The sequence below is a fragment of the Lissotriton helveticus genome, chromosome 3_1 (genome assembly GCF_964261635.1).
Source record: "Lissotriton helveticus chromosome 3_1, aLisHel1.1, whole genome shotgun sequence".
Classification (NCBI taxonomy): domain Eukaryota; kingdom Metazoa; phylum Chordata; class Amphibia; order Caudata; family Salamandridae; genus Lissotriton; species Lissotriton helveticus.
The window spans coordinates 1,788,427,909-1,788,455,115 of NC_136061.1; the positions used below are offsets into that span (position 1 = coordinate 1,788,427,909).

Consider the following 27,207-nt stretch of genomic DNA (forward strand, 5'->3'; position numbering starts at 1 on the left):
AGATAAAAGTTGTCATGAATGCTAGCACCAAGAAGCCAATATTGGTAAATATGTGTGCTACAAATAATCCCTAACATATACTGTGTATACAGTATATTTAATATGGTGCTTTAATCATAGGCTGTTTTAAAGTATTCTGATAAAAATCGAATCATGCTGAAGACAGCCTTGATTGGTGTTGGATCGAGGACCCAGAAGTCTGCACACCTAGCAGACAGAGATAAAGCACCTTGTCAGAAAGTTTAGCGTTTTCCCTACAGGTGGTGTCTGTTGGCCTGTGGCACGGTCAGTCACATATCCTGGATTCCTGGCATTTAATTGAGTCTATCCTAGTTCTGCGCCCCAGTGTTTCTTGTGCCCCACCTGGCACACATCATGTCGGAGGATGGTGATGACATTAACATTTTGCCCCCCCCGCCCCTGGAAAAATGTCTGCGGACGCCAAGAGTCCTGCTTCCTCTTAATGCCATATTAGTTAGTGCTGCCTCCTGCTCCGTTCGCTGTTTTTTTTTGTGCCTTTTAGCCTTTTTTTACTCTTTTTGCAATTTTCAATGTTGATCGGCAATTGGGCATTTTTGTATAGGATAGTGGTTTGGTTTTGGGCTTCCTTTTAAGGGAGATTGGGCTGGCTGCAGTGTTGTCTTTAGGCATGAATGAGACAATCCTAAAATGGAGGCCATGATGCAGCGGGACATTTTCACTAACAACTTTGATAACATTGTGTATTATCTCAACACATTAGCATTTAAACGCTACTTCGCCTAATGTGTTTCTTTATGTAAATTGTCAAGTACACGGGCACAGGGCTACATGGTTCAGCACCCGCTTTTATATTTTTCATGATACAGTTGCTGTTCCCTGTAGCATGCATGCTTGCTATGTGCATATTGTCCTCCCTTAGTGCGTACTCACTCTCACAATGTGCATACGTCACTGATACCCTTTATCAGTCACTGCTGTACTGTTTTTGCAATTTTTGATAAGTTGTTTTTTTTAGCAGGATTTTGTTTGGTTTTGGATTTCTTTTCAAGGGGGATTCAGCTTGTTGTTTTACATTTTTGCAATATCTTCAAGTCTTGCCGCGTTTGTCACATTGTAAGACCATTGTGGTACGCACTTGGGGGCCAGGGGAAGGGCAGCCTGCCATTAGTCATGAATCCTTTATTTTGTGACCTGCATCCAAAAAGAGGATAATTTCATCTTATTATAGCATCTTAAAATGGCTCAGCAGGGAAGGGTGGACTGTTGCAGATGTGATGGGGGCTGAAGCTTTGACCCCCACCTTTACCCCACACACATTTTTAAAAACACTGGGAAATATATATTTTTGTTTTCCATCTAAAATACCCTTCCATGTGGCTTTTCAATGACATATATATGGCACGAGTAGCCCTGTTTGCCAGGAGTCCTGAACAGCTAATGTTGTAGGCCTACCCATGCATACAAGCACAAGCAAAGTTGATTTTGTCAAGTCGAGGGGGCATGCAAGCATGTATGATGTAGACCTTCAATCAAAGACAGGCAACCAGGGGCTTGTCGCAGTACAAAGGTCTTGCTCACCTCAGAGGTGGTAGGCTTACAAATCCACCTGTTGATTTAATGAGCCTACTTGGGCGTCCACTTGTTTAGGATAGCTAGCAATCAATGTGGCACTTCAGTATTGTGATAATAATCTGTTCTGATTGCTGCACAAGGGTTGTATTAGCAAGGTATTTGGGCATATTATTCACATTTGACGTTTACCTTATGTTATTTTTTCTCTTTTTTATTTTCACATACACACTTCTTTCTATTTATTCTAGAAGCCTCTTAATTTGATCCCTCCCTTTCCTCTTGCCCCTTTATTCTGCCCCCCCCCCCACTATTTCAACTAATGTAGTTATTTTTACTCCTGTGTTATCCCCTTTTCCTTTACACCTCTTTTTTTTCCTCATACTCTTATTCTGCTCCTCCCATTGCCTACGCTAAGGGAAAATTAGGTTGTGAGTCTAGAAGCCTTGATAGAACAGCTAATGTTGGTTACAACAACTGATGGAGGAAGTTTCCCTGGCCACTGTGCTCTGGTGGGCTGAGGTCTGCATTGATTGGCACCTAGCTGTGAGCATATGCTGATAATTGGTTATTCAGGTGTGGACATCAGTGGCGGCTAGTTACATTTGAAAGTGGTGAGACTTAAAACAATGATAGTACTGCACTGGGGCGAGTGAGCCCGAACCACCTCCGCCAGAGAACATTTTCATTTTCAAGCAAATTTGAGAAAGCAGGAAGGTTAATAAAGCAATTGTGAATCTGTTCTAACAAAGACAATGACTGGCAAAACTGTTGGTCTAATCGGATGCATATCAGACGCCGGCCTACCACGTGCTCTGTCCTTCTGTGCCACTGTGCGCTATTCTTTAACAAGTCTAATGTGCCCTGGTTACCAATTGACAGGAGAGGATCCCGGCGCTTCCCCCTGACACACAAAAGTAAACATTATGGATAAATTGTTTGTTTCTGCTGGGGGTAGCCCCAGATGCATGTCTCACGCCTCCCATCGACAAGCCTGTCCTTCGGCTGATAGCAATATTGCAGAGAAGGGGTTACGAAGCGAAATGGAAGATAAGATTAGACATGTAGAGTGAAGCAGAGGAGCAGAAAAAAAGAGAGGGGTCGCAGGAGAAAGGGAGCACGATGAGAATGGGATGCTAAGAAAGACATGAACGATTGGGGAGAGAATTGGGAACACAGGGGCAAGCAGATAGAGAGAGAGAAAGACAGAGAAAGGACAGGGCAAGGAGACAGACAGGGTGAGGGACCGATAAAGAGATAGAAAGGCAGAGAGTGAAGGAGAGAGACAGCAGAAAAGAAGAGAGAAGCAGAGAGAGGAAGAGAAAGGACGGGGCGAGCACACAGTCAGATTGAGACATCTACTTAGAGACCGGCAGCGAGAAAGAAAGAGATAGAAAGGGAGGGGGAGTAACAGAAGGAGTGAGACAAGAAAGACAGAAAGGAAAAGGGAAGCAGGGAGTTGGCATGAGAAGAAACATGCAGCCAGACTTGCCGAAGAGCGCACCCCACACCCAACTTGTCTGCCGACTGGGAGATCTCAAGACTCACCTGTACCCCCAAATAACCGGAAACGGCTCAGACTTTTGGTTACCCAGCAGGGCCTTAACCAATCAGAGCACATAATATAACACAATGTAAACCATGGAACATTCCTTAAATTAAGTGGCGTTAGCTGACATGTACATTCTAACATATCACATAACCCAAACAATTATTAGTAAGTTTACTAAAATGAATGTCTCTTTTTGGCCACATTTGGCATTTATGTGTTTTTAATTTTTTTAATCAAGTTATGGTGCACATATATTGCTTTTTATATCAACAAAATGATTGAAACGAAACAAAGTGAAATTCTATAAATCCAAACATATAACAAAACAGCACAATTAAAAGCTGATATCGCGCTACAAGCCATGAAATACAAAAAACTGAAACCTACCACATAAGAACTCATATGTTGTAACATATAAACTAGAATCACGGATATATCTCATGACATAACATATAAAAAGTTTTTTTATACAGCGTTTCCTGATATTGGCTTTGGCTTTATGACCCTTTATGATGTTTCTGTCACCCGGTTCTTTTGTGTGTACTGTAACGACCTTATAAGGATGAAATGTTGGGTTTACATGGCTAACCTTCAGCTTACATCCAGACATCTCCAAAAGACCCGATAATCCCCTGACCAATTCTATCACGAACATGTGACCTACAGGTGACACCCGCATGTCTGCAGTAGGCACAGTAGCCTTCCGAGCTGTGTCACTGGGACTGGAACGTGTGGTTTATTGTTTTATCGCTAATGGAACCTATGGCGTGAAGGTTAGACAAAAATCCTCGCCCTACGGAAATTATCTTACTAAACTATTTTACTGCAACTTGTGGCCACTAAGTCACAAATGCCTGTATACTGGTTGCAGGCACATTAGCACACTGAGCTACCGACTGAATCTAAGTTTTACATTCATAGTGGCTTTCTGGACAACGTATTAGTGCTATACAACAGAACATATATCATAAATATGTTGAACATAATATAACATGCTTAGATGCGACAGGAAGAAGAACAGACCTACAGGACTTCTTAAGAAAGGTTGCCGCTGGCCGAACACCCAGGCGATAGCTTTGGACGCCCGCTCATGGCAGGGCGCTCTCTCTGTCTTTGAAGCACACGTGAAACAGGGGCAAACATGTCTGTTTCACGTGTGTTTAATTCTGAGTGCAGTATACATTTCTGAGCGCAGTATACATTTCTGAGAGAGAGCAATGCACCACTTAAACTGAGTTCAGCATATTCCCACATTATAAAGATCGTTTAGCCCCGGGTGCGTGTCAGGGGGCATGCATCATTTTTCCAGAAACTAAATCTGAGATTTGACAGATGTAACAAATAGTGGTGGGAAAGCAGGGAGGATGTGACCTTCACACGATTTCCTGTTTGCGTCGTATTTAATTTACCACAGAAGTTCTGACGAGCCTGTGTTATTCCAGGCACATAATTTATATTTTGGATGGACAAACAAAAAGGATTTCTATAAATGTGTCTTGTTAGCCTGGAGTCACAATAGTTGAAGGCAGCGCTGTTGCTGACCAGCGAGGCTCAGGTGTTTTCACTGAAGTACTCACATTTCCTTTTGCTTTCGATGCAAAATTGTGTGTATTTAAAATAAAAGAATGCTGAAAAGGAGTAGCAGACAAGATATAATTCTATTTTGATGTCAGCGGTTTAGAGTACATTGTATTCAGTGACTAACTTGTAAAATAAAATAAAACATATGTGCAGGGTCCAAAGCTGTTCTTAGAAGCTGGCTGTAGCAGTCGTGGCCAGCAAGACGGGCGGGTGAGGGGGGGGGGGGGGAGCGGGACAGTATTAAAATACAAAAACGTACCTTCCTCCGCATCATGTCCCACTGCCTCAGCTCCTGCTGCTCCTGGCACGTTTCAGGCAGCCTCCCTCACCTCCCCTAAGCCAATCACAACGCTGCAATGGCAGAGTTGTGATTGGTGCGGTGCAGCTGATAGCGCCCAAGTCGGGCCCTGTACGGAGGCCATTTTCTCTATGTAGGCTGAATGCACTGCACTCCCCCATTCTAAGTCCTCTAGGCAGGGCTGCAACTGTGTTTCTGTTCCCAGTGGTAATTCCACATTCCCAGTCCCCTAGACAGTGCTGCCGCTGCTTCTTTGGTCCTGTTGGTAACTCCTCTAACCTAAATCCTCTAGGCAGTGCTGCAGCTGTGTCTCTGTTCCCAGTGGTGATTCCCCATTCTTAGTCCTCTAGACAGTGCTGCAGCTGTGTCTCTCTGCTTATACATCCACTACACTCCAAACCAAAACACATAGGTAAAAGACATTGTCATTTACAACGCCAATAGCTCCAACTCTCACAAACGCAAGACCTATTGCATTGCAAATGCTTGTTTAACTTGGGACTCCTAGTGAGCAACATAAATCAGAAGACAAGACAGTCGTGGTACATTGCTGCAAGAAACCTGACTTGCATTCCGTAATGACTGTGCAAATAAGGTATTACTCGCAATATAGGGACCATCTATTGGCTCTCAAAAAATATTTTAAACTATTTTAGATGTTGGTGCATATTGCACATACAATGATTGGATTCATTCACTCAAGTAAAGATCCTGGCTTTTTTTTAACACATGGAATTTATGTTCAGCAGTTCACAGGGATGATTAGAATGATTAGCTATTTTGAGGGTAGGGTGATCTCTCATTTGCTAAGAATGTGACTTTGTAAGGCAACATTGAGATGACCTTGTATTGTTCACAATAAGATGTGGCTGAGGACCTCATGCACCTAATATTCAATGTTTGAGCCTGATTCACTAAAAAATTAGTACAACTACACTGTGATTTTTAAATCTAATTTTACCTGCAGTCATGAATTTGTATTAAACTCTGCTTGCAAAGCTATGCCTGTGACATGTTTCCCTGAGCATTCCTTGGAGAATCCTATGATTTATAACTTTGGAATCCGTCCCCATTGTAGGGAACTTTCTATGGAAGAGAATTCCCCACAGGGAAAATGAATCATCCAAAGCAAATGCAAGTTTTTCTTTTATTCTCTTCAGGAAAAACATTTTTCTCTCTGGAGAAACCGCTCCCCCAACATCACATCAAGTTTGGGGCAAATTAATTCCCCAACCTGCTTAGGAAGGGATTTACAACAGCACTTGACCGTGGTAAAACTAGAACCATTTCCAGAATGAAAAGGGTAATGATAGGAATGCGGAAATGCCTACAAACATACTACTAGATTGCAGGAATTTAACAACTTGCCAGGCAAACCACATTTAGGCGCTGAATTAGAATTTGGTGGCTGGGTTACTCTGTCACAAACGTAATAGAAACCCTTGTCACTTCTGGCAAACTCTAAATCAGGCCATAGTAATACTTAGAAATTACATAAATCCCAACTTTGAGTGTGATTTATGGGTGAAGAGAACTCGTCTTTCGTGGCCATGATAACAGCATCCGTATGAATGCTCCTGCCTGCCATGAATCATAGAATTCTCTTAGGGCCATATGTATGAACACATTTTCCCATAAACACAGAGGGGCAGATTTACAAGGCCCTTGCGACACATTTACGTCGCTGTTGCGTCACTTCTGTGATGCAGTGGTGGCGCAAACCATGTGCCACGTTGCGACTTATTTACAACGTGACGCATGTAGGGAGATGCGTCACATTGTAAAGCCCAGCGCCACATTAAACCTGCGTCAGGTTTAATGTATACAGGGTGGGCGTTCGGAAAAAGTCTCGTAAAACTGATGCAGGGAAATCTACAAGATTTCACTGTCACTTTTCAGAGGTAGCTGCCATGAAACCTTGGAGTGGCGCAGCACGTTAGGTATGGGCAGTCCCTGAACATTGCTGGAGTTGCGTTGTGCTTGTGACATGACTCCAGAAATGTGCCGCTCTTACGCCATCAGATGCAACACACTTCTGTCTATCCCTGCGCCAGGGTGCACCGTATTGTAAATGCGGCGCATCCCTGGTGGCTCAAGGGTAGAATTATGTGTTGCATCGGTACTGGCGCCTCCCTGCTAATATATGCAGGGATGCGCCAGTCCTTGAAAATCTGCCCCCAGAATGGGTAAATCTCTTTGATACATCTGGCACTTAGTAAATTCCTGGAAGACATCAATGAGGTTAATTTGTTCGCAAACTTACATTTAAGATCAAATTTACCTTTGTGAATAGGCTCCATCGTCCATAACCGTTAATACAAATGTCATAATTATTATTATTTTCTTGATTTTTTTTTGCCTTTCCTTATGATTTTTTAAGACACTTCGGAGACCTAATACAGAGGAAGCACTAGACCGCTGTAAAAACTTGGCTGAATATTTCCATCAAATAATTTGATTGCTATGTCTGCCTTTCCCCCTCACAGACTGAGTCTGCAGCTCTCAGTACCCGTAGTTTACACTCTGAACTACAGTGCTCTTTAGGAGTCTTTCCTCTGTTAGACGCTGATTCACTGGAGTTACTTATCTCCAGGATAACCTCGGGCTCGGCCATGGACCCCGCTCCCCCCCCAGCATCTCTCACTAGTCATAAATGCCATTTGCCCGGTAATTTTGGATATTTTAAACTCCTCCATCACATCCGGCATGATGCCCACGGCCTGGAAGTATGCTCAGGTCAGAGCCATTCTGAAAAAACCCAATTTCGATCACTCCAATATGGCCAACTATCGACTCATTTCCCTCCTTCCCTGGCCGAGCAAGTCAATTGGGAGACACATAAACACCACTGTTGTGCAGTCCTTTAAATCCAACAACTTGCTCCATTTCTCTCAAACAGGATTTCGCCCTCAGTTCAGGAAGGAGACAGCCCTTCTAGCAGTAACAGAAGAGGCAAGGAGACTTCTGGACCAGGGCGGCTCAGCAGCTATCATTCTTTTAGATCTCAGTGCCGCCTTTGACACTGTTGTTCATAACATCCTGCTTGAGCCACTAAAACATCTTGGAGTGAAAGATATGGCACTTACCTGGTTCCAGTCCTTTATAAGGGACTAGTTCTTTCAAGTCTTCGAGGGAACTGCCACATCAAATCGGTGGCCTCTTAGTTGTGGGGTTCCCCAGGGTTCCTCCTTGAGCCCACGCTTTTTACCACCTATATGGCTCCCTTGGCAGAGATAGTCCTTCCATTCGGCATAAAGATCATTACCTATGCAGATAATACCCAACTGGTTGTGGCATTAAACCACCCAGAGGGATCATCTTGCACTCAAGGTACCTGCTTAGAGACGGTAGCTGAATGGATGGAACTATCTCACCTTAAGCTAAATGGGGAGAAGACCGAACTGATCTTTTCGGGCAAACCTCCATCCCCGTCTTCGGCGTTGATATGGCCGACCTGTCACGGCCCTACTTCAGTTCCAAAATAGTAGATCAAGAGTCTGGGAATGTGGCTTGACAACTCCCTCTGTTGTAATCATCAAGCCACTAAGCTCTCTGCTACGTGTTTTGGCCTATTGAGAATGCTACAAAAGATCCTCCCCCCATGCTCCCTTTCCAGGCAAGAAGAATTATGGTGCAATCCCTCATACTGTCCCGCCTGGACTATGGAAATGGACTGTATCTGGGAGCCCCTCGTTCCACAAATCAGAAACCACAAGTGATCCAAAATTGTGCGGCTCGCCTACTTCTCAAGATTCCTCCGAGAAAATCAGCAAAACTGGCTTTGAGGAATCTGCACTGGCTCCCAATCCGGACTAGGACACAGCTTAAGGCCATGTGCTTGGCTCACAGAGCCATCTGGAAATCTGGCCCAGCCTTTATTCAGTCCCTTGTCACCCCAAACAAACCCCCTACGAATCTTCGGTCGAGCTCCACCTTCCTTGCTACCCTAAAGGAGAGTACGAAGCTCCAGATGGCGTGGACGCTCTTTCTACCTGAATGCTTCAAATCTTTTGAACTCCCTGGGGAACCAAACTTACTGGCCTTCCGCAAACTTCTCAAAACCCATCTTTTCAGTACTACTCATTAACATGATGTGCCTTCTGTTTGTCCAGTCCATAAGCACTAGGAGGCCTCAGGGAACCTACGCGCTATAGAAATCCAATTTCATTCATTCATTCATTGAGTTATACTTTAGGGGAACCATTCAATTATGACAGTTTCTGGTATAAATATTTAGGTTCCCAGGACTGTTCGGTGTTTTGTTTCACTAAACCATCCTCTTCAAATGAACACAGTATTGTTCAGGTAAGAGAAATATAAAAGAGTAATGTTCCCTAATATGTAAGGTCAGCCCACTAATTAAAAGATATTGTGTGTTTAAAATAAATATTTATATGTCTTCTGTTTGTAAGAATAATCACACAATTATTAGGGAGCTTCAGTAATGTCAATTACTGTGATGGCTTCAGAGTGAAGGTCATGTGACATCACCTTCAAGGAAGATGCAGGTCCAGGGTCATGCGATGTCACTCCATTTGATGCCATTGGGTCAAAGGTTGTATGGTCTCACCTGGATCACCTCAGACATTTTGATGAATTGATATGCAGGGCTAATAATATTTGGGTTTACTGTTTGTATACAAAGTGCCACACATACCTCCTTAACAGTCCTATTTTAAGGTCCCAGAAAAAACCAGCGTGAGCTCTGAATTTATAAAATTGCAGACTCGGATGATACTTGGACATGTGACCAAAGGTCTTAATGAACGTCCAGGACTGAGTAAATTGAAGCAGATTCCAACTAATCTCACATATTCAAACTTACTCTGACTTTTAGTAAATAGTCCTATGACTGCCCAAGAAGAAGGCACTGCAGAGAGCAGAAGGAGGAAAAGGGTCTATTCTGACGACCCCTTTGGGGATGGACACATCTATAAACTGCATTAACGCAGTTCTACAAAACTATGTCATGCCCTCTAAAGGGATGAGAGTTAAAACAGGCAATTAATTTCACAGGCCATTCAAATTACATCTGTTCCGGCAACTGCAACATCAAGAAATGAAAAATGGGAGTCTAGCTCCTTCAGAGGGAGCTTGAACTCTCCACTACAGGACCCCTTAGGCTAGGCCTAATTAATATGCAGATGTCTCAACTAAGCTGTGTAATTTTACACATCAGAGTCTACCCCAAAAAAATCCCACCCAAAATGTAAAGTCTCTTCTGGTGATTTTGGGTACATGTAGATGCAGATTTAGGTATCTTTTTCCGTTTGGCCGACATGTTTTTCTGACTCTATCTACATGGCAGTAACTTTTTCAGAGAAGCCGACTGCTCTGTTTTGCCTTAGACTTCCTGAGACAAACTTCTGAGGCCCTTTTGCTAGTGATCAGTAGGTTGGGAGGGAGCTCTCTCACCTGTGCAGTAAACGTCAAAGGCGACCAACCCGCTGAACTTGTAGATGTAGAATCCGTTGTGGCTGGACTTGGACGAAGGCGCTGCACAGGCTTTGACCTTGATCAACCCGCTTCTTGTACAGTCTGTTGAATTTGACCCCACTGTGTTCTTGAGTAGCTGCACAGAGCGAATCCCCTCTCCCACAGCTGGGTGGCTTCCAACTTTCAGGGTAAAGGGCTCTGCCGAGCCACATCTTAGACCTCCGGCCACGCAGCCTTCCTGCATTCTCACCCCCTCGCCACCGATGTACCGGAACCAGCCAAAAAGGTATCGGTCACTGGAGAACTGGCCTTTGGACTTAGTTGAGGAAAGTCGACTAGGGCCGAATAGCTCTTGGTAGTCCATGCAGGGATCAACGCACTGAGGGAGCTCGTTAACAAGGAGGCAATCCTGGTCAGGGTCACAGATGGTGGAGCCGCATTGTGCTGGGTGAGTCTGCTGGCACAGGTGGTTGCCCCTGATGTCTACGCAAGTGTTTCTGGGGGCGCAGTTGTTTATGGTGACATCATTGCACTCTTGAACATCCATGCAGGCCTTACTCTTCCTATCCCATGTGTACCCTGAGGCGCAGCAGTCGTCATTCCTGCAACTAGACTTAGCGGTGCATTTAAAGCCGTTGCCAATAAATCCAGTTTTGCACGAACATGTCACGTAGCCCTTATTTTCGGAAATAACAGCGAGGACTGGGTGGCAATCACTGGCTCTCAGTGCATCTACAAGGGAAAGAAAAAGAGAGCATGTGTTGGTAATGCCTATCAGTCTGACCTTTCACTTTGCTACAATTACCTTGACAAAATACTAGATGTCCTTTTCACGTCAGACAACACAGCCTGAACTTTCTAACAAGAATGCAGCCCCCTACTTTACTAGATGTCACTTTCAAGTCATTCGCAACTGCATAAAAAGTCTTTAAAAAAACTGCATTAAATCACATTGTTACTAGGTGTCTTTCTTGAATTGCTTGAACATCAGAGCAATATCAGATGCAAAAGAACCCACACTAAGATGTGCACCCATTACACCATGGTCGGACATTCACCAGATGACCATAGCTGGACCAAACTTGCGGCTCACACACAGATAAGACAGGTAACACTCTTTAGGTAGGAGCAAAAGTGGAGTTGCAGATTGACCACAGATAGAGTTGGGCTGAATGATGATATACCCTGGGGGAGCTTAGCCAATGAATGCACCCTTCCAACCTGTCTTCTGTATGACAAAATATGCCCCCATCCTTTACTCCATTCCGGAGAACAGGGCCTGCTCTATATCTGGGATTTGGTCAACTAACCCTCTCTTACACAGGAACCTCAGTGATAGTTACCTTCTTTTTGTGTATATTCCAAAACCAACCCCTTTTCACTAACGCTTCACTATAAATCATTAGGGTTGGGCAGAAAACTCACCTCCTCTCCATGGAGTGGAAAGAGCCAACCACCCCCGCTCCCCGGCCCGGTACCTGCTTCTGAAAGCAGTCAGGCAGGGAAGAGCCTCCCCAGGCCCCGGTGGACCACCATCCCCAGCGCCCGAACGCTTAGCTGGCTGGTAGGACGGGGGGCTCCTGCACCCCGGGGACCGCCGGAAGGAGCTCGAGCCCCGGCCCCAGCTTCCGAATCCCATCCAGGCCAGGGAGAGCCTCCACGGGACCCGGTGAACCCCTGTCCCCAGCACCCAGGCCCTCAGCTGGTTTGCAGGATGGGGGCTCCCACGCCCTGGGACACTGGGACAGAGCACAAGCCCCGGGCCCAGCTTCTGAACCATAGCCAGGCCGGGAAGAACCTCCCCAGGACCCGGTGGACCCCCGTCCCCAGCGCCTGGACCCTCGGCTGTCTTGCAGGACAGGGGCTCCCACAACCTGGGACACTGGGATGGAGCACGAGCCCCAGGCCCGGTCCCAGCTTCTGAACTCTAGCCAGGCAGAGCATCCCGGGCCCCCGGTGGACCCCTGTTCCCAGCGCCCGGACCCTCGGCTGGCTTGCAGAACAGGGGGCTCCCGCACCCTGGGACCCTGGGACGAAGCACAAGCCCAAGGCCTGGGCCAGCTTCCGAACCCTAGCCAGGCCAGAGAGAGCCTCACTCGGACCCGATGGACCCCCGCCCCCAGCGCCCGGACCCTCGGCTGGCTTGCAGGATGGGGGGCTCCCACACCCTGAGATACTGGGACAGGGCACAATCTCCGGGCCCGGGCCCAGCTTCCAAACCCTAGCCAGGCCGGGGAGAGCCTCCCCTGGACCTGGTGGACCCCCGTCCCCAGCACCCGGACCCTCGGCTGGCTTGGATGGGACACTGGGATGGAGTACAAGCCCCGGGTTTCGGGCCCAGCTTCCAAACCCTAGCCAGGCTGGGGAGAGCCTCCCTGGTGGACCCCAATGCCCTGGCCTTCGGCTGGAACCAAAGAGGGTTAAGCCAAGGCTACGTCCTTTCCCTGACGGCCTGCCCGGGGAGCCCATTTTTCTCGACTATTAAGCCCCCATATAGTGGGGTCTTACAAAACTTTGGGGAAGGACAAAAGTTGGAGTTAGCCCAGCCATCTGGTCACCCAGCGCGCGGGCCATCTGTTCACCCGGCCCGCAGGGCCATCTGTTCACCCGGCCCGCAGGGCCATCTGGTCACCCGGCCCGCAGGGCCATCTGGTCTCTCATCTCGTCTCTGGTCTCTCATCTGGTCAACCGACCAGATGGCCTGGGATGACCCAGCGGCGCACCCAGATGGCCTGGGAAGGTGCCGTATCCAGTCGCCCTTGCAGTCTGGTGAGGGGTGACCAGGCACACTGAGGCAGCCAATCAGGAGGCTCCTTCTCCGGGGCTGCTGCTCACCTCCCTGCCCGACTGAGATGGGTGCAGCGTGAAGGAGAGGCCTGGCTGGCCAGGGCATCTGGTCACCCAGCCAACCCGCAAGGGATGGTGGCCCGAGTCCCGCACCACTGTGGGGCAGGGACGGGAGAGGGAGGCCATCGTGCTGGAGGCAGCCTTCTGCGAACCCACGTTACCCCCTCTGCGTCCCTTCCACTGGCCCAGTGGCAGAGGGACCCACCCCTGGATATGGTGGAGGAGGGCGTCCGTGGGCACCCACGCACGAAGAGACAAAAGCTTGGCTCAAAGGATGACTTTCAATAGATCGCAGCGAGGTAGCTGCTCAGCTACTTACAAAACCCTGACCCGGAATCAGGTTGTCTACGAATGATTTAGCACTGAGTGCCCCACGAACATGCAGTGCACTAAGGGCGATGGAGGCGGCCCCCTTCCGTCCGCGCTCCGGGCCCCAAGCGAGCGGCTCTACGCACCAGCACCCCGAGAGAGGCCGGCTATCTCAGGCCAACCGAGGCTGCACAGCACTGCGGAATCGTTATGGTTTGGGGGGGTTCTGACTTAGAGGCATTCAGTCATAATCCCATAGATGGTAGCTGCGCCCCATTGGCTCCTCAGCCAAGCACATACACCAAATGTCTGAACCTGTGGTTCCGCTCGTACTGAGCAGGATTACTATTGCAACAACACATCATCAGAAGGGTAAAACTAACCTGTCTCACGACGATCTAAACCCAGCTCACGTTCCCTATTAGTGGATGAACAATCCAATGCTTGGTGAATTCTGCTTTACAATGATAGGAAGATCTGACATGAAGGTTCAAAAAGCGACGTCGCTATGAACGTTTGACTGCCACAAGCCAGTTATCCCTGTGGTAACTTTTCTGACACCTCCTGCTTGAAACCCAAAAAGTCAGAGGGATCGTGAGGCCCCGCTTTCATGGTCTGTATTCATACTGAAAATCAAGATCAAGCGAGCATTTGCCCTTGTGCTCGGTGGGAGGTTTCTGTCCTCCCTGAGCCCGCCTTAGGACACCTGCGTTATCGTTTGACAGGTGTACCGCCCCAGTCAAACTCCCAACCTGCCACAGTCCCCAGAGCGGGTCGCGCTCGGCGGGCGCCGGGCGCTTGGAGCTAGAAGCGAGAGCCCCATGAGGCTTGCCCCCCTGCCTCACCGGGTAAGTGAAAAAATAATAAGAGTAGTGATATTTCCCCAGCGGCCCGAGTGCCTCCCACTTATCCTACACCTCTCATGTCTCTTCACAGTGCCAGACTAGAGTCAAGCACAACATGGTATTTCTTTCCCAGCTGATTCTGCCAAGCCTGTTCTCTTGGCTGTGGTTTCGCTAGATAGTAGGGTAGGACAGTGGGAATCTCGTTCATTTATTGGCTGCGCGTCACTAATTAGATGACGAGGCATTTGGCTATTTCTGTACCACCTCGCGGTGGCTCATTCTGGGTTATTATGCTGCCCATCAGCGTCAATTCGGTTTTGCTTCCAACAATACAACATTCTTTCGCTCCAGAGTACAGCCACACTTAACGCTGTCCTCACTGGAACTGGGATCACGTATAGGCCAGAGATAGTACACCCTGCAGTACTATTCCAACAATTTAAAATTGTCTACGAACAGTCCTGAGAAATTATAATATGATTAGCTGGACATCAATAATCAATGTGTGATAATTATGTGTAAGCGATTATTTGAGACCTATTCATCAGTCGAGACGTTTCAATAAGTATGGTGTACACAACTATATCTAAATTGTTATAAGCGCACATTTATAAAAAATACACATCTACAAATTACACATCTAACTAGAAAAAGCACATCTAAAAAATTCACATCTATAAAATTCACATCTATACTAAATCTTGTGTCAATTATAAACCTATATGTTAAAACAATATGCTTTATAAGGGTGACATGTGTGCTGTAAGAAAGTGTACATCTCAGTATAAGCTTGATACTCAATTGTCCAATATTAAGAGTGTCCATTAAAGTAGTCTGGCAAACATTTTTCTTGAATGGGAATGACATTTGCAGACCTAAATCAGCCAGAACAACATCATCACATTGAGGCCAAATACCACGACATCCAACGATAAAGCCATGAAATTTTACAGTGTTTCATTTTGTGAGATCTTTGATTTGCTGTGACAGATCCTGATAGTATTTCACTTTACTCTCAAACGCTAATTCAAGGGAATTCTGAGAGTTTTCATAACGAATTGAAACATCAATCACTACAGCTGTACCGTTTTTGGTAAACACTACATCTGGTTTTCGTAGTTCTCCTTGATTATTCTTAACATGAGGTTCCCTATATGCCATCCAACCACACCTTTTTGTTCTATCAATGAGCAATTCCAGAATTTTGTTATGTCTTTTTATCCTAATGTCCTTAATTTTAGGACATGCGCCTGAAATATGAGAAATTGTTTCGCAAACATTATTACATTTCAATATTTTCTTTTTCAAACTGCCATGGTTTACAGTTTACAGGATTTTATCTTTATGGTGACATATAAAATCCATGTGTCTTTTTCACATTAAGTTTTAATCCTATTGTTTTAATGAACTTTTCAATGATTTTCAGATTTGTACTCATTCCTTCCCAGGTGCTGCTGAGTACTACAATGTCATTGGCAAAGGCGAGAGCGGTGATTTGCTCAATAAGACCATCTGATCCAAATGTGAAGCCCTTAATGTTTTTCTGAAGATCACAGATCAGAGGATCCATGGCAATGTTAAATAGTAGTGGGGATAAAGAGTCACCTTGTTTAACCCCAGATTTCATTGTTATTTCAGGAGTTGCTTTGTTGTTCTTTCCCTTGAAAAATGTTGTTGAGTCAGGGTACAAGTCTTTTATTATGTCTCTGATGTATGATGGAACTCTGTGCCTTGCTAGACTCTGTATAATGTGACCATGGCTGACAGAGTCGAAGGTTTTTCAGATATCTATGAACACTACTGCTAATAAGTGACTGTTTTTTCGTGCCCCTTTTATGATATTTTGTAGGAGAGTCAGATTCTCGAGACAACCTCTCACCTTCATGAAGCCTTTTTGTCTCGTATTTAGTTCAACAAAAAATGAGAGACTTTTAGTTAGTATTTTTGTGAATAACTTCATGAATGCAGTACCAATGGTAATTGGACGCCAGTTACTGATTTTTTTAAGTTCACTAATCGGGACATTCTTGGGTATTAAAATTGATCCGTTCTTTTTGATACTATCTGGTACTCTTCTCATCAACAACCAAGACAATACATTTCTGGGCAGCAGTCTTGGATGCCTGCTGTGCACTTTATACAAGTCCTTCAGACCAATCTTTTCAGGCCACACTGCTTTCTTCAAATCGGAGTCCTCGAAGACATAAGTCATTTCGAGCAGTTATTTCTTTACATAAATTTCTAATTTCGTAATCCTTTGGTATCCAATCAATCAGCATGAATTTGGGGGGTTTCTTGTTTTCTTTCTCAATTATGTTTTTGTAGTATTAAAAAATGTCATCAGCACTGATTTGGCAAGTGGCATCTTCTGCCCCATCAGTGATAATCCTGGCAATTTTCTTTTTGTCTTTTTTAAACATTGCCTGGTATTCTTTATAGCTGTTAGTCAGACAAAATGCCCCCTTTGAGGAAACGCGTTGATGCCCTATCGAGAAAACTACATAAAATGTGTGGGGACAACTGTTATGGATAAGAAACATCTGAATGACTAGTCACAGTTGTCTATTTCTGTTTTCTTCTTAAAGTGTGGTTTTCTCTGCTAAAAAGGAAATAATTTTTTCTTCTTGTTTTGTTCCCAACATTCTGATTTAATGAACTTATTTTTCTGTGCACAAATGTGTGTTTTTAATGGAAATTAGTTTTTATCTGCATGTTTTTTAATTATTACAGTGTTTTTTAATAATTACAGTGTCTTTTAAACATCATATTGCATTATATAGGTTTAGGACTGTTTATTGAATTCTGTTATGTACCATGATGCATATGATATTGTTTATGTATGAATAAACTTTTTATATATATTTTTTAGATTTGCCTAATTTGATTACATCCTCCAAGCCCACTATCATCTTATTGGTATAAGGCTGTGTGTGTGTTAATGGTGTGGTAAGTCTCCATTTTCTCAAAGGGGGCATTTTGTCTGACTAACGTCTTTTCTGGTACCCCTCCCCTTTGATTGGTGGGTCCCTCTCTCTTGTTTTGAGATTCTTTATAGCTGCCCTTTGCTTTGGCATAATTTTTCTTATGCGTCCGATTAAGCCTTCCGTTTTTCTTGTCTTGTTTTGTTATCTTGTTCCCTACTGAGGCATTCTGGTGCTCATCTTGAGCAGAGTTCAGAGGCTCATTATTGAGTTCACTTGCTGGTTCATTTGTTGGTACACTTGCTGGTGTAGGACTTATATCAGTGGTGTTTTCTGCGGTATAAGTCACTACCTCATCCATCAGATCGATAGCAGCATTGTGTTGCTCTACGTTTTGGGTGTACTTCTCGAATTTTGTGATTCTATCTTCCGGCTCCTCAAAGTTCTTGATTTTTTGCGCATGTTTGCGATTGATAAAGTCTCTGCAACTTTCTGTTGCAGTGGCAGTTTCATTGGTGGTGTTGCCCCACTTAATTATTTGTGCACATTTCGAGCGAGCCGCTTTAAATTATTAATACAATTTCAACTTTCAAAGTTGAAATTGTATTAATAATTTAAAGTGGCGCACGCGTGGCATCACAGCGGCTGCGGCATCATGTCACATGAACGAGTCACAAGGACTCGGACTCAGTGTCAGCCGGCAGCAGTGATTTAATTTCAATAATGATGAGTGTGCGGCGCGTGCACTGTCCCTGGTACATTGAGTGTCGTGCGCATGTTGGGTTTGGCCGGCTGCCTTTCTGCAGCCATGAAACCAGCATTCGCATAGTGGCTTTGCTAAAGCAAGCATCAGGTGACTGGGGTGTTGTTCAAAACCACAGTAGTCAGTAGTCGAGAGTGGAGAGTCGAGACTAGTAGTGACTGAGTGTTACGCAGTATGGATTCGTGAATCACGCCTTGGAGATTGGTGCTGAGAAATTATGGTCCTGAGGTGTTGGAAGATATCAAGTAAGTTCACCCGCTGAGTGTGATGTTCTTTTAGGTTAGTTAACTGGAGGTCGTTTTGTGCGTAGGTGTGGACTCCTTTTTGGACGTGTATTTTTCATGCACAAACCTAAAAAATAAAGTGCAAAAAGGCACAAACGAAGCTATCCTCCACCCCAATCGTCATTTCCCTGCTTGATAGGCCCCAGCTGTCCTCGCTTAGCACATTCGCCAATGGCCATACTAAACATGCACATTGCTCACTTGGGTAGGTACTCGATATGCCCCTATTCAGGGAAGCAAGCAGATGCACAACACTGACAATCACTTCAACACCTTGGCTGGGGTACTAAGCGCTATATAAATTAATACAATGTAATTTAATTTCACTATAAATGGAATGGCAATTCTAAGTGTGTCAGTGCAGCAACAATCATTTTACGCTCACCACTTCCAAATGTTACCAGCCGCCACTGTTCTGTTGTTACTTCCACTGTAACATCTGGTTAATCGCAAGAGTCGTTTTTTAGAAACATTTGATGCTTGCAGTACATCTTTTGCCAATTTTTTGCTTTTATCTCTTCTATCTCTTCTCTTTTCTGCAATTTGTTTTCTGCTTTTATTGTCAAAATGTGGAACCATCAGCGCATTAATATTCCTCTTGTTTTCATATACTCTTTCCAATTCTTCTAGTAGCAGTATTTCTTCCTTTGACCATAATTTTGATGGTTTGCTGCTTGCTAGAGCTGCTTGTCTAGCCTCAGTTTGAGCTCCTGGATGCGCATGCCGAGCATGTTAAGAAACACCAATCTTTGTTCCAAATCTGAGGTCACAGAAGCTGCACAGGAATGGCAGCTCTCCTTTTTGAGGTCTTCCTTTACATTTGGCATAATGGCATGCAATATTGTGGTATTCGGATTCCTTGGCAAATTTTGAGCAGTACGTTTTAAGATAGAAGTCTTTGTGCTTATTGGAGACATGTTTTCTCAGTTCTTTAAAAGTTCCCATTATATCTCCACATAAGTCAAATTTATATTTTTCGTTTGGGTGTTTCCAATAAGTGACTTTTTTTGTGTAGTCACTTTTCTTTGTTATTACATCTTTGCTGACCTCGTACACATCGGGAAGTTTGTTGTACCAATGTCATTCTTGGCTGAAGAGGCCACAAACTCAATGGATTCGCTGAGGTCTTCTGCTACGGAGGGTGAACCAAGGCCTATATTGTGATCTGAATCGTTGTTGCTTGTCGCATTGTTTGAAGCGGGTGCTGATTTGTCAAATTCAGGGAGGAGGTTAATGATTTCTGGGAAAGGTAGCACCTCCTTACCACATCTTAATGGGGTTTTTATTCTCCAGGAACTACCCCATCTGGAATTGGGTGTGTTTGCTTCACCATTTCTCACTATCACGCTCGCTGCCATGATATAATCTTCTTTGGCCTGTCTCTATAGACTTCTCTACGCAGAGTCTAGCACTACAGAGGCAGTTACAGGCGGGACCACTGGGAGGTAAAGGCCACTACAACTGAGAAAAGGTTAAGAGAGTCAGAGTTACTCCCGCCATTTGCCCGCGCATTATTGAATTTCTTCACTTTCACATTCAGAGCACTGGGCAGAAATCACATTGCGTCAACACAAGCCTCGGGCCTTCGCGATGCTTTGTTTCAATTGAACAGTCAGATTTCCCTGGTCCGCACCAGTTCTAAGTCAGCTGCTAGGCGCCGGCTGAGGCAGAACGCCGTACCCATGCCCCCAGGGAGGGGACACGGGGAGAGGTGACCACCGCAGCTGGGGTGATCCATAGGAAGGGCTCGGCTCACGTCCACAGTTGCCGCCGCCCCAGAGGGAGGCACCTCGTCCAGCCGCGGCACGCACCCAGCCCCACTTCGTGCCCCAGCCCGACCGACCCAGCCCTTGGAGCCAATCCTTATCCCGAAGTTACGGATCTGACTTGCCGACTTCCCCTACTTACATTGTTCCAACAGGTCAGAGGCTGTTCACCTTGGAGACCTGCTGCAGATATGGGTACAGCTCGGAGCGAGATTTACACAATCTTCCCCGGATTTTCAAGGACCAGTGAGAGCTCACCGGACGCCGCTAGAAACGCAACACTTTCCAAGGCTCCGGACCCTCTCTCTGGGCGAACCCATTCCAGGGAGCCCTGCCCTTCACAAAGAAAAGAGAACTCTCCCCGGGGCTCCCGCCGGTTTCTCCGGGATCATTTGCGTTACCGCACTGGACGCGGCGAGGGCACCCACCTCCGTCACTCTGGGTTCGGGGATCTGTACCTGACTCCCTTTCGAATCGCCGAGGGCAACGGAGGCCATCGCCCATCCCATCCGAACGGCGCTCGCCCATCTCTTAGGAACGACTGACCCATGTTCAACTTCTGTTCACATGGAACCCTTCTTCACTTCGGCCTTCAAAGTTTTCATTTGAATATTTGCTACTACCACCAAGATCTGCACCTGCGGCGGCTCTACCTGGACCCTTGCCCCGGGCTTCCGTGCGTACCACAGCAGCCCTCCTAAACATCGCGGCTTAGCTCCCGCAGCTCTCAACGCCGGCGACGGCCGGGTATGGGCCCGACGCTCCTGCGCCATCCATTTTCAGGGCCAGTTGATTTGGCAGGTGAGTTGTTACACACTCCTTAGCAGATTCCGACTTCCATGGCCACCATCCTACTGTCTATATCAACCAACACCCTTTCTGGGGTCTAATGAGCGTCGGCATCGGGCTCCTTAACCCGGCGTTTGGTTCATCCCGCAGCACCAGTTCTGCTTACCAAAAGGGGCCCACTAGGCACTCGCATTCCATGCCCGGCTCCACGCCAGCGAGCCAGGCTTCTTACCCATTTAAAGTTTGAGAATAGGTTGAGATCGTTTTGGCCCCAAGACCTCTAATCATTCGCTTTACCAGATAAAACTGTGGGCTCCGAGCACCAGCTATCCTGCGGGAATCTTCAGAGGGAACCAGCTACTAGATGGTTCGATGAGTCTCTCGTACCTATACCCAGGTCGGATGACCGATTTTCACAAGTTTCCTCTGGCTTCGCCCTGCCAAGGCATAGTTCACCATCTTTCAGGTCCTTTCACGCACACTCATGCTCCACCTCCCCGACGGAGCGGGCGAGACGGGCCGGTGGTGTGCTCGCCGCTGGAAGCACGACGGGATCCTACCTGAGCCGAAGTGCGCCGGCCCTCTCATTCATTATGCCACAGGGTTTTGGTCAGCCCTCTGACTCGTGCATGTGTTAGACTCCTTGGTCCGTGTTTCAAGACAGGTTGGGTGGGTAACCGACATCGCCACAGACCCCTGGAGCCACAGCATGGGACTCCCCACTCGGTGGCACGACGCGGTCAAGGTTTACTGAGAACAGTCGCCCCAGTCGACAGTCGTGCCGGGAGCAGAGGGCCCTGTCTCCCATTCAACCGCCCTGGCGAGCCCCAAGGGGCTGCCGGGAACGGGTGCCCAGGGGGGCGTGGAGGCGTTCGAATCTGCCTTGGCCAGCAGACACGGCAAAGTCTACCAGAATGGAGGGCCACCTGCCACCCCAAAGTCTTCCCAGGTGACCTGGAGCTGGTCGCAGTGCACCGCTGTGAAGGAAATGCACCCTGCAGAGGCCAGTTAGGGCCGGGGGGGCGGTCCTTCAGAGGGAATCCGGAACTCCTTGGCCACCGACCTTCCTGCTGTGTTGAATCCTCTGAGAGGATTGCACTGACCCCACCAGTTTACCTCTCAACAGTTTTACACCCTCTTGAACTCTCTCTTTATAGTTCTTATCAACTTTCCCTTACGGTACTTGTTGGCTATCGGTCTTGTGCCCGTATTTAGCCTTAGATGGAGTTTACCATCCACTTTGGGTTGCATTCCCAAGCAACCTGACTCTGAGAAGAACAGATCTCAGAGGCCCCCTCAGCGACACCGGGGAGTCGGTCTTCTGTACGCCACATTTCCCGCTCCCACCACCGGGTGGGGATTCAGCGCTGGGCTCTTCCCTCTTCCCTCTTCACTCGCCGTTACTAAGGGAATCCTGGTTAGTTTATTTTCCTCCACTATGCTTAAATTCAGCAGGTTGCCACGTCTGATTAGTCAGAAGAAAACGCCAGAGCGTTAAGGGGGCCCGGGTGCTGCCTTCCCTGTCTCTTCACCGCTGGTGCTCACGGAGGTCTGACAGAGCAAACTCAGAGAAAAAGGACCATCAGGAAGGGGCTGAGAGGCAGATGCGTACCCGGGCCCCTGGGGGCCCCATTAAGCAGGCTCGTGTGCTGCCTTCCCCTGTTTCAGAATCACCGGACCTCACGGAGGTCTGACTGACCCTTTCCCTAGTAATCTGGAGGAAAATTACCCCCTTTCTTGTAATCTGTACACACGAGGTGACAGAGGGGACCTGTGCGCACCGCAAGACTGAGGGGACCCTAGGGGCGGACGCACCAGAACTCCTGGAGCCCTGGCTTAGATCGGGGAGGCAAATGAGCCCTCATCTGGACTTCCAGTGCGGCCCTGCCATCTGGTTGTCCCATTGGAAAGCATTGCGTGCGACCAGATGGCTGAGGGGAAAGGTGCGACCAGATGGCCGGGACCGAAAGGACTCCCATCTGCCTGCCCCGAGCCGAGCCTTCCCGGTAGGGCTCCCGCTTGCCTTTCAGTTCTCGAGGGCTCAGCTTCCTAGGGTGCTCCGAGATCCCGGCTGGGCCTCAGACACGGGGAGGCCCACAGGAGCTCTCAGGCCCGCACGCCTGGTGGAGGACTGTCCGGGTCCCAGGGAGCCAGTCCCGGGTACTTTGCCACGCCACAGGCCACCGGAAGGGGATACCCATATACCTTGGAGGTGTTGCCCTGGCATAGCCTATCTGGTCCCCGGCAGAAAACTGCCAGCCCGGGAGGGGTGTTCCGGCATCCCCTGCCCTTATTAATCCGGAGGAAGGCTACCCCTCTTTCTGGGAACCTGTGCGCACCAAGAGACTCAGGGGACCCGAGACCCGAATGCGCCCGACCTCTTGGAGCCCTTGGTGGGATCAGGGAGGTGAATGAGCCCCCATCTGGACTTCCAGGGCCGCCCGGCCATCTGGTCGCCCTTTGGAAAGCATTGGGTGTGACCAGATGGCCGAGGGGAAAGGTGCACGCAACCTGGGCTTCATCCTGGACTGATCCCTCCCCATGACCAGACAAGTCAACGCCGTCTCCTCGTCGTGCTTCAACATCCTACGCATGCTACGCAAGATCTTCCGGTGGATCCCCACCGAGACCAGGAAGACGGTCACCCAGGCCCTCGTCACCAGCCGAATGGACTACGGCAACTCCCTCTACGCCGGAATCACCGCCAAACTCCAGAAGAGACTCCAGCGGATCCAGAACGCCTCAGCAAGACTCATCCTGGACATCCCCCGTCGCAACCACATCTCTGGTCACTTACGAGACCTGCACTCGCTCCCGGTCAACAAGAGAATCACCTTCCGTCTCCTCACCCACGCACACAAAGCCCTTCACAACCAAGGACCAGGATACCTCAACTGCCGCCTCAATTTCTACGCTCCCAAACGCCAGCTTCGATCGACCGGCCACGCCCTCGCCGCCGTCCCCCGCATCCGAAGAGCTACCACAGGGGGAAGGTCCTTCTCCTACCTCGCCGCCAAGACCTGGAACTCCTGGAACTCCCTCCCGACCCACCTCCGCCTGACCCAGGACCACCTCGCCTTCAGGAAGCAGCTCAAGACCTGGCTGTTCGAGCAGTAGCGGACCCCCCCCCCAAGCGCCTTGAGACCCTCCGGGTGAGTAGCGCGCTATACAAATGCTCTGATTGATTGATTGAAAGGACTCCCATCTGCCTGCCCCGAGTCTTCGCGGTAGGGCTCCTGCCTGCCCATGCAGGGTTCGGGGCCTCCATGTCCGGGGGGCTCGGGGACCCCGGCTGGGCCTTAGGCACGGGGAGGACCACCGGAGCTTTCGGGCCCGGACGCCTGGGGGAGGACTGCCCATGACCCATGAAGCCCATCCTGGGCACTTTGCCACGCCACGGGCCGGTCTGATGGAGCCCCACAGGGTGGGAAGGTGTCATCCAGGCCCAGCCCATCTGGTCCCCTGCTGAGAACCACCAGCCCGGGAGGAGTGTCCCGGCATACCCTCCTCCTAGTAATCCGGAGGAAGGCTACCCCTCTTTCTGGGAACCCGTGTGCACAAATAGACTCAGGGGACCCTAGGCCCAACCTCCAGGAGCCCTGGCTGGGATCGGGGCGGCACATGAGCCCTCATCGATACTTCCAAGGCGGCCCAGCCATCTGGTCGCCCCATTGGAAAGCATTGCGTGCGACCAGATGGCTGAGGGGAAAGGTGCGACCAGATGGCCGGGACCGAAAGGACTCCCATCTGCCTGCCCCGAGCCGAGCCTTCCCGGTAGGGCTCCCGCCTGCCCTTCAGTTCTTGGGGGCTCAGCTTCCTAGGGTGCTCCGAGATCCCGGCTGGGCCTCAGATACGGGGAGGCCCACAGGAGCTCTGGGCCTCAGATACGGGGAGGCCACCGGAGGGGGATACCCATATACCTGGGAGGTTTTGCCCTGGCATAGCCTATCTGGTCCCCGGCAGAAAACCACCAGCCCGGGAGGAGTGTCCCGGCATACCCTGCCCCTAGTAATCCGGATGAAGGCTACCCCTCTTTCTGGGAACCCGTGCGCACAAATAGACTCAGGGGACCCTAGGCCCAGATGCGCCCAACCTCCAGGAGCCCTGGCTGGGATCGGGGCGGCAAATGAGCCCCCATCGGTACTTCCAAGGCGGCCTGGCCATCTGGTCGCCCCATTGGAAAGCATTGCGTGCGACCAGATGGCTGAGGGGAAAGGTGCGACCAGATGGCCGGGACCGAAAGAAATCCCATCTTCCCATCCCGAGTCATTGCGGTAGGGCTCCCGCCTGCCCATGCAGCGCTCAGGGGCTCCGTGTCCAGGGGTGGCTTGGGGACCCCGGCTGGGCCTCAGGCATGTGGAGGACCATCGGAGCTCTCGGGCCCACACGCCCAGGGGAGGATTGCCCGGAAACATGGAGCCCATTCTGGGCACCTTGCCATGCCGTGGGCCGGAGGACAGAGGTGAGGTGTTGTCCGGGCATAGACCATCTGGTCCCCGGCAAAGAACCGCCAGCCCGGGGGTGATGTACCGGCATACCCTTCCCCTACTAATCTGGAGGAAAGCCACCCATTGAAAATCCTTGCGCACCGAGAGACTCAGGGGAGCGTAGGCCTGGATGTGCCCGCCCTCCGGAGCCTTGGCTTGGATCAGGGAGGAGAATGAGCCCTCATCGGGACGTCCAGGGCGACCCGGCCATTGGTCACCCCATTGGAAAGCATTGCGTGCAACCAGATGGGTCGAAGTGAAAGGTGCGACCAGATGGCCATGACCGAAAGGACTCCCATCTGCCTGTCCCGACCCTTCTCGGTAGGGCTCCTGCCTGCCCATGAAGGGCTCGAGGGCTCCGCTTCACGGGGGCTCGGAGACCCCGGCTGGGGCTGAGGCATGGGGAGGACCACTGGAGGTCTCTGGCCCGGACGCTCGGGGGAGTACTGCCTGGGACCCATGAGCCCATCCCTGGCACTTTGCAATGCCGTGGGCCTGAAGAGGGAGCTCCCCCTGGACTGAGGGGAGGTGTTGTCCAGCCATAGCCCATCTGGTTCCCAGGCAAAGGACCGCCAGCCCGGGAGGGGTGTTCCATCACACCCTGCCCCTAGTAATCTGGAGGAAGGCTACACCTCTTTCTGGGAACCAGTGTAAACTGAGAGACTCAGGGGACCCTAGGTCTGGACATGCCCGACCTCCTGAAGCCCTGGCTGGGATCAGGGAGGTGAATGAGCCCCCATCAGGACTTCCAGGGCAGCACGGCCACCTGGTCGCCCCATTGGAAAGCATTGCGTGCGAACAGATGGCCGAGAGGAAAAGTGCGACCAGATGGCCGGGACCGAAAGGACTACCAACTGCCTGCCCTGAGCCAAGCCTTCCCGGTAGGGCTCCTGCCTGCCCTTGCAGGGCTCAGGAGCTCAGCTTCTTGGGGGCTCGGAGACCCCGGCTGGGCCTTAGGCACCGGGAGGCCCGCAGGAGCTCTCGGGGCCCGCACGCCCAGTGGAGGACTGCTTGGGACCCATGGAGCCTGTCCCAGGTACTTTGCCACACCACGTGCCGCCGGAGGATGGATATCCAGATACCTGGGAGGTGTTGCCCGGGCATAGCCCATCTGGTCCCCGGCAGAAAACTGCCAGCACGGGAGGGGTGTTCCAACATACCCTGCCCTTATTAATCCAGAGGAAGGATACCCCTCTTTCTGGGCCCCCGTGCGCACCAAGAGACTCAGGGGACCCTAGGCCCGGACACGCCCATCCTCTTGGAGCCCTGGCTGGGATCAGGGAGGTGAATGAGCCCCCATCGGGACTTCCAGGGCTACCTGGCCATCTGGTCAACCCGTTGGAAAGCATTGCGTGTGACCAGATGGCCGAGGGGAAAGGTGCAACCAGATGGCCGGGACCGAAAGGACTCCCATCTGCCTGCCCGAGCCTTCGTGGTAGGGCTCCCGCCTGCCCACGCAAGGCTCGGGGCCTCCGTGTCCAGGGGGGCTCAGGGTTCCTGGCTATGCCTCAGGCACGAGGAGGATCACCGGAGCTCTCGGGCCCAGATGCCCGGGGGTGGACTGCCCAGGACCCATGGAGCCCAACCCGGGCACTTTGCCACACCGCAGGCCGGTTAGAGGGAGCCCCGGAGGGTGGGGAGGTGTCATCCGGGCCCAGCACAATTGGTCCCCCACTGAGAACCACCAGCCCGGGAGGGGTATCCCGGCCTACCCTGCCCTTAGTAATCCAGAGGAAGGCTACCCCTCTTTCTGGGAACCTGTGTGCACCAATAGACTT

The 27,207-nt window shown here is 49.4% G+C and overlaps 1 protein-coding gene and 1 pseudogene across 2 annotated transcripts in view; both read right to left on the reverse strand.

Moving 5' to 3' along the window:
- The window catches only part of LOC144823812 (uncharacterized), a 230,014-nt gene that overhangs the window by 91,341 nt on the left and 111,466 nt on the right, over positions 1-27,207 (reverse strand). For both annotated transcript variants that reach the window (XM_078682665.1, XM_078682667.1), the window contains one exon: positions 10,398-11,150. In XM_078682665.1, coding sequence (XP_078538791.1) covers positions 10,398-11,150 — 753 coding nt within the window. The remainder of the gene's footprint in view (positions 1-10,397; positions 11,151-27,207) is intronic.
- LOC144825553 (28S ribosomal RNA) lies at positions 13,520-22,421 on the reverse strand (annotated as a pseudogene).